General features: G+C 44.6%; 1 protein-coding gene across 1 annotated transcript; it reads left to right on the forward strand.

Annotated features, from left to right (window-relative positions):
• Positions 1–10,967: 10,967 nt before the first annotated feature.
• Positions 10,968–12,304, forward strand: LOC127802395 (uncharacterized). Its single transcript, XM_052338182.1, has 5 exons — positions 10,968–11,268; positions 11,390–11,477; positions 11,592–11,659; positions 11,746–11,808; positions 11,912–12,304. The coding sequence occupies exons 1-5, from the start codon at positions 11,161–11,163 to the stop codon at positions 12,068–12,070; spliced, it is 486 nt and encodes a 161-aa protein (XP_052194142.1). The 5' UTR covers positions 10,968–11,160; the 3' UTR covers positions 12,071–12,304.
• The last annotated feature ends 2,352 nt before the right edge of the window (positions 12,305–14,656 follow it).

Raw genomic sequence — 14,656 nt, forward strand, 5'->3', positions numbered from 1 at the left:
CCCCGCATGGGCCAGACTCGGTCCGATAGACCGGCCCAATCACCCAAGGCCAAGAAGGCCCGGACGACCTCGTCAAGGAAAGTCCAGCCTCCACCAAAGATCCGGAACTCATAAAGCGAGCATATGGCGAGCTCCCGATAATCCCCCAACGAGCTCCAAGCAATCGACTAACGAGCTCCTGAAATATCCTCCAGATCGCTGGCCTAAAACCTTCAGCTCGCATGAGTGGCAAAGCTGATGAGAAGTCAGAGGTAGGGTTCGATCACTTTATCTGTAACAGCCCATGCCCCTCGTAATGAGGATCCCACTCCCGGTCTTGTGAAGGCGATAAGAACTGTTTGTCCCCCATTATACAATCACTGTATTTTTATATATTATCTAAATTGTAAAAGCCCATCAATATAAATGAGAATCAAAGAGACTATGAGGGGCAAGGATAAAAAAGAATAATGAGATACCGCCACTCTGAGAGAATAATCAGACCGCGGCCGTGGACTAGGCATCGTTCTGGCCGAACCACGTAAAAGATTCTGGTGTACACGCTTGGAATTTTTTTTTTTTGGGGGGGGGGGTTTCCTTCCTTTTCGGTATTTTTGGATTGACTCACCGCGGCCCAAAACGAATCACGGTCGGCCGAAATCGAACGTCGACATTTTGGCGCTAGAGGAAGGGGTCGCTCTGATCAATAGCCATGGCTAGGGGAAGGAATACTCGAAGTTCCGAGGCGGCGGTCGACCCACCTGAAAATCACCACGACGGACCACGAGACTTACCACCAAATGGAGGACCCGTTGCCCCGGCAGCCGATACTCCTTTGTCGCCGCCAGCCGGAGACGCTCCCGGCATACCACCACGGGTCCCTGTCCAGCCTACTGTCCAAATCACTGGGACAGGGACGATCCGGGACTGGCAGCAGCGCGAGGAAGCATTGGAGAATACGGTAATGCAACTCGTTGACGCGGTCAGAATTCTGGCCCAAGCTCAAGCACGGGCTGTCCACGACCCACCGGCGTCGCCTCGCAGGGTCCGCCAACCGCGGGAGGAGAGACACCCACCCGCGGAAGAGGATATCGGGGATAACTATCCGTCCCCAATTCACCGCTCCCCAGTCCGAGAAAGAAGCAGGCGATCGCAAGCCTAGCAATCAGTAGGACCGGACTCAACTGTGGAAGAGCTGTATCAAATGGTGCAACAGCTGGAAGAACGACAAGGAGTCCGCAGCCAGAATAATGGCCGTGGGGATAGGACGTCGTTCACTAGAGAGATTGAGCTCGAACCCCTGCCCTGGAGGTTTAAGGTCCCGAGCATGCCACAATATAATGGGGACAGCGACCCCTATGATTACCTGGATGCGTACAACGTGCAAATGGATCTACAGACAACCAGCTCGCTGGCTAAATGTCGCGCCTTCCCAGCAATCTTAGGAGACATCCCCCGAGCTTGGTTCAGGAGCCTTCCGCCTCGTAGCATCAACAGCTGGGAAGAGTGCCAACAGAGGTTCCTTAACCAATACAGGGCTCTAAGGAGGCAGCTCGCGCCACCTTGCCACCTCGCCACCGTATTCCAGAAAGCAAACGAGCCACTAAGGGATTACATCGCCAGGTTCAGGCGCGAGGTGAGCAACGTCGAGGATCCCTCGGATGAAAGTATCCTAACGGCGATCTCTGCCGGCCTCCGAAAAGACGGAAAGCTCTACGAGAGCATCTACCGAACCCCGGTCAAAGACCTGGGGGAATTCTATGAACAAGCTTCCAAGGAAATCCGATGGGAAGACGCCTTCGGGACGAAGAAACCCGTCGAGTCGAGAGAAGAAGCTGGGGGCTCCAGCCAGAATAAGAGAAGGCACAACGGAGACGCCGGAAGAGAAGCTCGGGGGGAGTGCTCGAGCAATGAAGTGTTCAAGCGAGCTCGGAAGGCAGAGGGAGATGAGCGACCTCGTAGATCACAGCGCTTTGACAGCTATTGTGCCCTATCAGACCCCCAAGAAAGGATCTTCGCCATCGAAAGGAACAAAGAGGAATTCGGGAAGCCCAACTCGTTAAGAACCCCAAACAAATTCTGAAACAAAGAAAAATTTTGCGCATACCACAACGAGGCGGGTCACAACACCTCGGAATGCTGGGCCCTAAGGGACGCCATCGAAGATCTGATAAGAAGAGGTCGCTTGAAAGATTACGTGGTGCGGCCGACTAATCAACCAAGCCAGCCGTCGGTACAGCAGCAGCCCCCCACCGATGATGACCAATCACCGGCTGTACGAACCATCTACACGATCCATGGCAGGCCCCACCTCGCTGGATCCTCCCACAAATCCCGCAACAAATACATACGAGAGGCCAACCATGTCTTGCTAGCAAGATCGGGCGAACAGCCGGTTCCCGCGAAGCGGCCTAAGGGTAACCCAATCCCAGAGAAGATGTTTTTCTCGGAAGAAGACGCCAGAGACGTCCATTGGCCGCACAACGACGCACTCGTTATACGAGCCCAGGTCTGCAACTCCGAAGTGCGAAGTATAATGGTGGACACGGGCAGCTCGGTAAATGTAATGTATAGAGCATGCTTCGATCAGATGGGTTTGGGACCGAAACAGTTGAGCTCGTCCCCAGAGCCACTCTATGGGTTCACGAGGGACGCAGTGATTCCCGTCGGTCGGATCAGCCTTCCCCTCACCATCGGGGATGCGAACCGCCAGGCCACTACTTTGGCAGAATTCCTAATAATTGACTGCCCCTCAGCATACAACGTCGTACTCGGAAGGCCGGCGATGAACGACCTGGATCTAGTCACTTCAACCAGGTCGCTTACGGTGAAATTCCCGACCCCCGACGGTGTAGGGTGTGTACGAGGCGAGCAGCACCTCGCAAGACGTTGCTATGAGGACGCCCTGAAAATGGGAGCAAAGGGAAAGAAGGTAAATATCATCGCAAAAGTCGGCCTGCGATCAACCGGCCAATGGGAGGACCTGGATCCACGCGAGGTCGACTGCGAAAAACCCACCGGTCCCATGGAAGAGCTCGAAGATATCTCAGTCGGCGAGGCAGACGAGGAAAGGCACCTCAAGTTAGGCAAAAGTCTAGCCCCCGAGGTAAAATCCCAACTTACAGATTTCCTTAAAGCTAACCTTGATGTATTCGCATGGAACCACGAAGATATGGTGGGAATCGCCCCAGAAGTCATGTCACACAGGCTCAACGTAGATCCAAGCTACAGGCCAGTGCGCCAGAAGAGGAGGCCAATGACTCCGGAGCGTTATGTCGCTCTTAAAGAAGAAGTGGACAAACTTTTGGCAAATAATTTCATCAAGGAAGCCCACTATCCGGTCTGGGTGGCCAACCCGGTCCTAGTAAAAAAGAAAAAGGGGAAGTGGAGGACCTGCATCGACTTCACCGACCTGAACAAGGCCTGTCCTAAAGACAGCTTTCCTCTCCCCAGAATCGATCAGCTCGTGGATGCAACGGCTGGTCACCGCCTCCTCAGTTCCATGGATGCCTATTTAGGCTACAACCAGATCCCCATGAACCCCACAGACCAAGAGCACACCTCGTTCATAACCGACCGAGGGCTCTATTGTTACAAGGTCATGCCCTTTGGATTAAAGAATGCTGGTCAACACGATGTTCGAAACACTGATCGGAAAAACCATGGAAGTATACGTTGACGACATGCTGGTAAAATCCGAGCAAGTGACGGACCACGTTTCCGATCTAAGAGAAACGTTTGGAGTCCTCAGGAAATATCAGATGAAGCTCAACCCGCTCAAGTGCGCCTTCGGTGTAGCCTCTGGAAAATTTCTTGGGTTTATGGTAAACAACAGAGGCATTGAAGCCAACCCAGACAAAATTAAGGCTCTGCTCGACATGAGGTCGCCCATAAGAAAGAAGGAGGTGCAAAGCCTCAATGGTCAGGTTGCGGCTCTGAGCCGTTTAATTTCAAAGGCAACTGACAAGTGTGCCCCATTCTTCGAGCTTCTAAAAAAGGAGAAAGACTTCAGATGGACAGAAGAATGCAAGTTCGCATTCCAACAACTAAAGGAGTACATGGGATGGGCCCCATTGCTCGCCAAACCTAAGGAGGGAGAGAGGTTGACCTTGTACTTAGGAGTATCCCAACAGGCTCTTAGCGCGGCCCTCGTTCGGGGGGAAGAAGGGGTGCAGCACCCCATTTATTACGTCTCCAAAAGCCTAATCGATGCAGAAACAAGGTACGCACCAATCGAAAAATTGGCTTACTGTCTAATAGTGGCATCAAGGAAGCTGCGACCCTATTTTCAAGCTCATGAGATCGAAGTCCTGACCAAATATCCATTGAAACAAATCCTCCAAAAACCAGATACCTCAGGCCGCTTACTAAAATGGTCTATTGAGCTCGCTCAGTTCGACATAAAGTACAAACCAAGGACGGCGATAAAGGGTCAAGCGTTGGCAGACTTCATTGCCGAGTTTACTAGGCCAATTGACGAGGAGCCGAAAAACCTGAAACGACCGTCCTGGGAACTATACGTCGACGGATTATCGAACGAACAAGGAGCGGGAGCCGGGGTTATGCTAATGAGCCTCGAAGGTCACAAAATCCTCTGCGCCCTGAGGTTCGATTTTTTGGCCACCAATAATGAATCCGAGTATGAAGCCTTATTAGTAGGACTCCGCCTGGCAAAGGAAATACGAGCTGAATTCTTGGAGATCTTCAGCGACTCTCAGCTAGTTGTCAACCAGGTGCGGGGAGAATACCAGGCCAGAGACACGAAGATGGCAGCATACTTACAGAAGGATCAACCTCGACAGGGCGAGCTTCAGTAGATAGGGTCGGCTGGAGATCGACCTCGACAGCCCCGGCTGGACAAACCTCGGCAACCTCTACAGGAGGCTCCTTGGCAGTCTCACCAGACTGAGCCGCGGCGACCCCGAATAGCTCGGCCCCGACTTGAGGAGCTTGCGTTGCGACCAAAAACGAGTCAAGGGGACTGGCATCATCAGCATCCTCCGCGGCCTCGGCAGCATACCGAGCCACCTCCTCGACAGCCTGCGCACCAAAGAAGGAGAAATCCATCTCATGATGGTTCACCCAAAGGGTGTACAGAAATGCCGAGCAGGTGTCGGATCTGGTCTCCCTACGCGCCGCGTCCATCCGCTCTCCGACCTCCGCCCTTATATCGTCAATGGTCCTCTTGGCAAGCTCTTCGCATCGAACAACACGATCATCCGCCCGTGTCCGCTCCTCCTTCGCCGCCCTAAGCTCCGCCTCGGTTGATTTGAGTCGCTCCTCAGCCCTCCGCAACTCCGCCTTCGCTCCATTTAGCTCGCCGGTGAGCCAGGAGTTGGCTTGCTCCCACATGTTCTTCGACCTGCGAAGCTCCTCGTCGAGATCTTTATTCTTCTGGACCTCCATCCTCAGACGCGTCAAGCAACCCTCCACCTCCTTTTGAGTGGCGAGGAGCTCGACCTGGAGATCTTTCTTCTCGTCCGAGAGCTTCGTTATTTCGGCCTTTTGGGCGTTCTTCTCGTCCTCAAGCTTCGCTATTTCGGCCTGACGGGACATGCTCACCGACTGAAGCTGCTCCTCAAAATCTTTGTACTGAGCTCGGAGCTTCACGGCAGCAAGAGAAGTCTGCAAAAGAAGAAATGTTAGCTCATTAAAAAAGTAGGCTAAGAAACCAAGGTACGAAGAATTCCCACTTACCACCAGGCTGTGACGGGCGACAAAATCACAAAGGGGGATTCCCTTTAACTTCGGGTCGTCGAGGGGCTTCGAATTCGGACCCAGGAAGTCGGGCACAGAATCCAGGAGGGGACCAACAAAGACCCTTCCTGGCAGGGCCTCCAGGGCCAGCTCCTTCTCACGGACCCTGATCCGTTTGGCCCTGATATCCTCCCCCTGTTGCAGCTGGTCCGATCTCCGTTTCGAGCTGGCGGCAGGAGCGTCTCGAACCTCCACTGCGACCTCCTTCCCACGGGCTCCACTCGAACCATGGTCTCGGGAAGCAGGGGGCCGATGCCCCAGCTGCAGATGAGCTTGCTTTGGCTGTTGGGGCTGACGGGGTAGTGTTCTTTGCCGCTGCTCCTGCTGCCCCCCCCCCGCGGCTGTTGGGTTTGCTGTTGCTGAGGGCGTGATTGCGGCTGCGGCTGCGGCTGCTCCGACCTGCCATCCCGCGAGCTATAGCTCGAGGTCATGGAGGACGTAGTGCTCGACCTCGCCCTATGACGCTTCGGTTGGAGGAGCTCGAGATCAACCATGTTATCGTCTTGGTCGGCTTCCCCTCTTGAACTGTTCGATTCAGCGACCTGCAAGCCGGAAGGGAGAATCTCCGTACCCAAGTCCCTGAAATGATCTCCCTCGATAGTCTCGGTGCCAAGAGGAGGGGCGAGCTCATATTCGCGAAGTAGCTCGTCCGAAAGTTCAAGAATTTCCGAACTCGACTCCGCAGCCACAAGTTTGCCAAGGATATCAGTCTCCTCGACCGATAAAATCGGTTTCTTCCCCCCAAAATCTGCATCAAAGCATGAGCAAGTTAAAACAAACACTCTCGAAACAAAGGAAAGATTTATGAGAGCTCATATTCTCTTACCAGGGGTTAGTGCGAAGCTACAATTCCTAAGTAGAGAAAGGGAAGGGCAAGACACGAAGAACCAACTGGACTTGTAATCGCCCACGTTGGACTTCCCCTTTGCTTTACCCTGAGGAAGGGCGGCCTTGTACGGGGAAGGACGAGCCGCCAGGTAATACAGCCCGTCCTTGGCATTTTTGAAAGAAAATAAAAATCTTATCAGTTTTGGCGAAGGGAGAGGAAGTTTGTTTATAAGGAATAAGACGGCCAAAGAAGTGAGTTGGGCATACGAATTCGGTGTTAGTTGGAAGGGGGCGAGCTTGACGTTGTTCAGGAGGGCAATAAGGTACGGGGCTACTGGGAACCTAAAGCCAGACTCGAGGTGTTGGGGTCTAATAGCTATGAAATTGGCTGGCGGGTAGGCTGCATGGGAGCTCGAAGCAGGGATGTATATTCGGCAGGTCCTGGGGAGACGAAACTCCTGAGCATAAGTCATCACCTCGTGAGGCTTGGCCTTGGATGAGAATCTCTTGAAGACTGCAAGATCAGCACTCCCACCAGCGATCTGATCTTGAACCTTCAGCTCGGTTTCCCGAGAGGTCGAGACAGCGACCTCCCTGCACCCCGAGCTCGCACCCCCAAGATTTTGGCCCTCCATAATGAGACAATATTCGGAGCTCGAAGTGTCGTTTTCTCCTACGATATAATTGCAGCGCTTTTGACCTGAATTTCCACTGTGTTGGTCGGACATCTACAAAGGAAAAGAGAGAACAGTCAGGTCGCAAGTCGCGAACCAGACCTCAAGAAACTAGAAGAAAAACCCTAAAATGTCCCCTAGGTCTTCCAGGCCGAGCGCTTCGCAAAAGGGGTACCGCCTAGGGCGGAGGAGCTGCAGCCGCAAGCCCGGTGTTCCATGAAAAGCTAATCCTAAGGTCATTGGACCCAAAGGCCCAGCAAACGCCAAACTGAATCGTGCCGTTTCTCCAAAAATGAGAACGACATCGATCGACGAAACCAGAGAAACCACCGACGGTTAACCAACAGTGGACGGCCTCACAAGAAGAAGAAGAAAGTCACGACAAACTTACCTAAAAGCTGCGCCTGACGTCTGAATGGAGACTCGTACCAAGCACCGGACGAGAACGGCAGACGTCTGAAAGCACGGCGATAATGGAGGCCTCGAGAGAGGAAAGAGAAAGCAGGGAGGCAAAGGTTTGAGGGAGTTTCAAAATAGCGTGAAAGAAGAAGCGGGTGGACACTTCCCACTATTTATACTGACGGCCTGGTCCATCCCAACCGTCGGATCAAATGACGACTTATCACATGCTCCGCATCCAGCGGCCGCACAACAGCTTGTGGGTCCCACGGGCGTAATCATGCGCAGAAATGGGGAGGGGGCGCGCATTAAATGCGCTGCCGACAAAGCGTGCTGCGTGGAACGACGAGACTTAAAGTGATTGGGCAGAAGTCGGAGGGATGGAAGAACAGCTGGCACGCGTCAGTTCCCAGCACGAAGATCACGCCGCGAACTGGGGGGCTTATGTTATATGTATTTCCCGCATCACCCCGCATGGGCCAGACTTGGTCCGATAGACCGGCCCAATCACCCAAGGCCAAGAAGGCCCGGACGACCTCGTCAAGGAAAGTCCAGCCTCCACCAAAGATCTGGAACTCGTAAAGCGAGCATATAGCGAGCTCCCGGTAATCCCCCAACGAGCTCCAAGCAATCGACTAACGAGCTCCTGAAATATCCTCCAGATCGCTGGCCCATCCAGGTCGCTGGCCTAAAACCTCCAGCTCGCATGAGTGGCAAAGCTGATGAGAAGTCAGAGGTAGGGTCCGATCACTTTATCTGTAACAGCCCATGCCCCTCGTAATGAGGATCCCACTCCCGGTCTTGTGAAGGCGATAAGAACTGTTTGTCCCCCATTATACAATCACTGTATTTTTATATATTATCTAAATTATAAAAGCCCCTCAATATAAATGAGAATCAAAGAGACCATGAGAGGCAAGGACAAAAAAGAATAATGATTCTGGTGTACACGAACCACGTAAAAGATTCTGGCCGAACCACGTAAAAGATTCTGGTGTACACGCTTGGAATTTTTGGGGGGGGGGGTTTCCTTCCTTCTCGGTATTTTTTGATTGACTCACCGCGGCCCAAAACGAATCACGATCGGCCGAAATCGAACGTCGACAATTCCCATTGAGATGATTTTTATGGATGAACATATTTTATTTCCCCTAATAAATTTATTATTAATTATTTATATAGATTTTGCCATCAAATTTATAGAGTGAAAGGATTCATGCAACAATCAAGCGTTAGTTGGTTTGATCTTTCAAAATATTGATTTGTGATGGGCAATTATGTTTTATGTTCAATTTTATACTTAGATACAACAATATGAAATATAAGACTACAAGTCACAAGTACAAATTAAACTTAATATCAAATACTATTGTTGTAGATGCTATGGATGAAAGTTTTTTAATACAAAATTTTATCTTTAGGTCATTTGCTAATATTTTGAGTGTAGTTGAACTTGACGAATATAAATTATTTGGTAAGTATAAAGTTAATTATACAATTATTTATACCTTTATAATTGATAAATTTTTTTTATTAAAGATATAATTGGAGAGGTCATTGACAAAAATAATATTAAGTGCCAAGAATTTTGTGAAATGACAAGCAAAAAAATGTGATAATCTACTTAATGTGTTAATTATTCTTTAGCATATTGAATGACGATATATTAATTTAAGAACGTTCTCTATTAGCATATTAAATAGTGAATAATTAATTAAATTTAAAATTTTAATAAAAAGTTGCATATTAAAATAAAAAAAATTATATTTATCAATCCTATTATGATTATTTAAAATAATAAATTTAATTTTTTATTTTTAAATTTATAAATCTATTTTAATTATATCTTCCGTGCATCGTATGGTTTAACACTAGTTAAATAATAAAGCAACAGGCAACCAGCAATTGAAGGCTAAATTGGAATGAAAGGAATTAAGAGCCCACGCCACATATTATACAATTGGAGATTAAAGATTCCAAATTGAATAGGCGCCCATGGAAATTGGAGATGGGATAGGCTTTTCACGGAACAGCAAGCGGCCGAATTGAATAATTCCCTAGAATTGAAGAACTCTAGGGAAGAGAATTCTAGATTTTTTTATTATTTTTATTTTATTATGTTTGGTTAAAAATTTTAGTCAATTCAAGAAATTTAAAAATAATTAGTAAGATTATGAGATCTTGTTCTTAATTTTATTTATTTTTCATGTTAATGATTACATGATTTGATTAATTAAAAATGCATATTCGTTAATTGAATTGTGTGCTCAACAGCTAAATTGAATCCATAATCTGCAATTATTCAATAATCGACAAGCATCAAATTATTTAATTTATTTTAAATTTTTTTAAACAAATAATAAAAATTGAGATCATAATTATTTTACTTAATTGCTACTTCAATTGAACAAAGATAAAATATTTTTCACATATATAAAATATATCTTATCAAGATTCTTAATTAAGGATATGTTAAGTTTATCTTCGTCAGATATATATTGGAGAGTACAAACAAGAGCAAGTAGGAAACAACATATTAGGTCTGGTAATAAGAAGTTAAAATTAGGGTTAAGGTCATTGGGAGCCTATTTATATTAAGCGCCTAAATGTAATTAAATTATAAATATAAGGATACTTTTGAAAGAGCATTAATAATTCGATTAGTTCGAGTTTTATTTATTTATTTATTTATTTTTGTATAACCATATTGACAATTGAAAATAGATTTTTGAACCCGAACCTTTTGGTCAAATAATCGAAAATCAAATAAGATTGATCTAATTTGAAAAATCAATTTTTTTTTTGAATAATGCTCATATTTAGTTCCGCGGGTCTAGGCCCTTAGTGGTGGTGTCTTCCATTTTCTAGATTATCTATTGGTATGTTTGCCATTGAGCACTAAAGCTCTTGAAGAGTAGTTGTTATTGTGAACTCTTCAATTGATAATTTATGCACGTCGTCAAAATTTTGTTCATCTATCAATTTTTTTTGGATTGAGAAATTGATTGGATGAAGTAAACTCCTTCCAATTGACATTTGGACGCAACTAAAGAATCTCCTTCCAATTGAATTGCATGAATCCCCAGGCCCAAACCAAGGCGGCTCAACCCATTCAGCCACTGGCGAGAGACCATTTAGGATCCGAAACCGCAGCCAGGCGACCCGGGAAGAAACAACGTCACAAGAAGTAACCGTGTCAAGCCGCCCGGTGGCAGTTCCGCAATTTCAAGGATCACCGGTGGCTATCCCGAATACCATTAAGAAAAATATCTATCTCGTTTAAAGTCCGAAATCTCTCGAAGGTTCGTTGGGGCTTAAAGCGCCAGATATTTTCGCCCGCATTGTGATAGAGTTTTAACTCTTTAACCTTAAAATCATCTTTCTCTCTCTTTCTCTGAAAGACGTCCTCTTTCTCAACATACTTCGCGTCCACGTCGTCTATGGTGTAGGGTATAGCGGAGTAAGCTCCGTTCTCAAATTTCTGATCTTCCCCTTGCTCTTCGAAGAGAGCAAGACGACGGCCATGGACCGGGAGGGAGGATCCAACGGATCTTGCTACTACTCGGTGCTCGGGATCCGCAAGGACGCCTCCTTCTGCGATATTCGTTCTGCTTATCGCAAGCTCGCCATGGTAGGGCTCGATTTCTTCTGTAATTATGCATATTCGCAGAGATTTCAAGTCTTTTTTTCGTTTTTTCTTGGATACGTGTTGATTTGATCGTTTTGCTCGTTGCGGCGCCGGTGATGGGAAGAAATGGCATCCGGACAGGTGGACGAAGAACCCGGCGGTGGCCGGAGAAGCGAAGAGCCGGTTTCAGAAGATTCAGGAGGCGTACTCGGGTGCGGTGACGGAACGGAAGCTTTTAACGACGTTTAGATATTTTTGTGCGGTTCGGTTTTTATCTTTTCGGTCAATTGACGGACGTTGATGAACCGTTATGATTCTCTTTGCAGTGTTGTCTGACGAGGGTAAGAGATCAATGTACGACGCTGGCGTCCTCGATCTCTTTGACGAAGACGAAGTCCGTACAAACATCGCCGAGTTATTTTATTTTTTTGCCGATTTATTGCCTTTTGCCAACTTAAGTTTGTAGAAATTCTGAAACAGGGAATGGGAGATTTCATGTACGATCTGCTGAAGATGATGGACAAGAACAAAGTCACGGGCGAGGTACGTAATTCATAATTATTCCATTCCCGTCGGGGCGCCGCTGTAATTACGCTTAATCATTGAGGCTCTGGCGTAATTACAAAACTTTTCCTTCTAAACGCAGGAGGAGAGTTTGGAGGACCTGCAGCGTAGCTTCATGGAGACGTTCGGTGCCGATCTCGCCGGCTACTACGGGACCGAATATCCGACGGCCAAGAAGCGATCGCACGACGGCGCGTCCAGCGCGAAAGCATCGAAGCGCACCGGATGCTCCCGTTGCTGAGGAGCCGCGTCGTAGGGTAAAACTGCCCCCCCCCCCCCTCCTCCTCTCGTGTACCATTGTAGTTAGGATAGAAGGGGGATTATGGGAAGATTTGGGGGGTAATTTAGGTAAAATTTAACATGGCTCCGGTCCTTTCAAGACTTGTAGTAAAAAGCAATTGGCAATTATGGATGGCCTCTTCGTTCTTCCTTTCCTTTGCGTAATAAAGCTTCTCTCCTTATCGCCGCTTCCAGATATTTATCTCTGCTTATCCGACGCTCGACATTCTGAGCTTTCCCTTGCGCTCTGTTTGGCACTCGTCAAGAATTATGAAAGCTATTTGAACAATAAAGTCTGAACAAGCATTTGGGCAGATTTCGTGATTTCTAAATCACTGTGTAATTATAATAAAAGCCCGTTTGGCAAGAAAAATCGAAAAAAAAGTGGGAGTTTTAGTGGAGTTTGCTCATCGGGTTGGGGTGACATTGTTCGGAAACATCCAAAACTAAATCAAATTGAACCGAACTAAATTGTATTGACGTTTTTTATTATTGATCGAAATGTTCCTGATTATTCGACCAAAACGATCCATTTGAGTTATTGGTATTTAAAATCGGTTTTATTTCTTAGTTCACTTATACAAAAAAAGAATTTGGTTAAAAACCTTATTTGTCGTCTGGCTATATCGCACTTTGTCCATGCCCAATTGAGCACCCACGCTCCTGAACTTATGATTTTACGATAATCCAACCTCTTGAATGAATGTATGCGATGATCATCTATACTATTTCATCATTGAGGTGCAAGTGAGTGTGTCTGTTATTTAAGGCATCATCTTACTCGTGTTTTGGGTGGTTCATAGTTTAATAATCATTCAAAATTATAATATAATTTTGGGATTGTGACATATAACTAACAAAAATTCTACATATGTCAAGTTGGCACTACTAATATTCTTCAATTTTAGTAAATAACTTATATTTTTAAAATTTGTTAACAAATTTCAGTATATATATACACCAAAGAAAATCAGTATATAATTATGACTAAAATAAATAAATTATTACAGGAATTTAAAAGGATAAGTATTCGATTTGAAATTGTTTGAAATATTAAAATTGAAATAATCAAATTTGTGTAAAAAAAATGAACTGAACTAGTCAGATAAATTAAAAATTAAAAAAATATAAAAAAATTAAATCGATTGAAAAATTCAAACAAATATGAGAAAACTTAATTAATTGAAAAAATTAAAAATAAGTGTTATGTGAGTAAAATGAATATTACTCGATTAAGCATAATTTTTATTTGATTAATTTTTGTGAGTAAATTTTAGTTTAAAAATGTTATTTATTTAAAAAATAAATATTATTTGAGGAAGATTAAGTGTTATTTGAATAAAAATAATATTACAGTTGGTTTAATTATTTTAAATTTTTTAATACAAAAATTAAAATAATTTAAATTATCAAAATTAAAAATCAAACCCCACTAACTCGAATCAAAGTCAAACAGACAATTTTAGTTAATTTAATTTGATTATTATTTTAATTAGACCGAAAGTTTGCTCTGAGCCTAGAATTTGTGTAGTATGCGAGGAATTTGAGAAGACGTGGGGAAGGGACTTAGGTGGCAGTGGTCGGTTGAAAGAGACTAAATTAGGAGAGAATTTCGTTCCCAAAAGCGGCAAATTCTTGTCCACTTCTTCTCCTACCATTACTTATATTTTTTATTTACAATTTTACCCAAAAAATAAGAAAATAACTCCAACCCATTAGGCTCCACCACCCTATTATTAACCTTCATTTACAATTTGTCTTCCCTTTCATAATAGGAGAATCATAAAAATATCTTTGTATTTTATTAAAAACGTTATGTGACATCTCATAGAAGATTTTTTTAAATATTTTTAATTAAAAAAATAAAAATATTAAATATTTATTTATTTAATCAATAAATTGTGTAAAGCAAGTGTCCGTAAATATGATTAACAAAGATATCCCTTTTTTTTCTCCGACGACATCCCTTCATCTTTCACGCAGACACCTTCTCGATTTTTTTTTTTCTTTAACGTCTTCTTATCCCTTCAATAATTATTATCATTAGAATACGCGAATAATGATAATTATTACTAAAATAGATGAAGTTAATAAGCTTCAAATTATGGATTTATAATTTATTTTCATAATAGAATAGATAGATAGATGCATTTATTCTAATTTAAAAATTAAATAATACCCATTAAATAAAATTAAAAAAACGTCAATTTCATAAGGTGGGACGAATGAAAACAATAAGAAATATCTAATATATGAGCAATAGAGTATAAATGTTGACTGGGTGGTATATGCTTGTTGGTGAAGTGTCTACATCACATACATTGATTTAATTTCTTTCGATACAAAAATAAATCAAACTAAAATAATTGAATTATCAAATTTGATAATTGAATCGAATCGACTTTAGCTAAAACCGAACTAAATTGGCAATTCTAGATTGGCTCAGTCTGATTATTTCAATTAAATTAAACTTTTACACACTCCTAATTATAAAGTAATAATTTTTTCAAAATCAGTGACCTAAAGGAGAAAATGAGTTTTTTTTTTA

Source organism: Diospyros lotus, chromosome 5 (assembly GCF_014633365.1).
Source record: "Diospyros lotus cultivar Yz01 chromosome 5, ASM1463336v1, whole genome shotgun sequence".
In the NCBI taxonomy this organism is placed as follows: domain Eukaryota; kingdom Viridiplantae; phylum Streptophyta; class Magnoliopsida; order Ericales; family Ebenaceae; genus Diospyros; species Diospyros lotus.

Excerpts from the sequence above, each read along its gene's own strand:
- LOC127802395 (XM_052338182.1), top strand. The coding sequence starts at position 11,161 with ATGGACCGGGAGGGAGGATCCAACGGATCTTGCTACTACTCGGTGCTC. Across the intron at positions 11,660-11,745 it reads ATCTCTTTGACGAAGACGAA|GGAATGGGAGATTTCATGTA; the intron begins GTCCGTACAAAC and ends ATTCTGAAACAG. Across the intron at positions 11,809-11,911 it reads AGAACAAAGTCACGGGCGAG|GAGGAGAGTTTGGAGGACCT; the intron begins GTACGTAATTCA and ends TTCTAAACGCAG.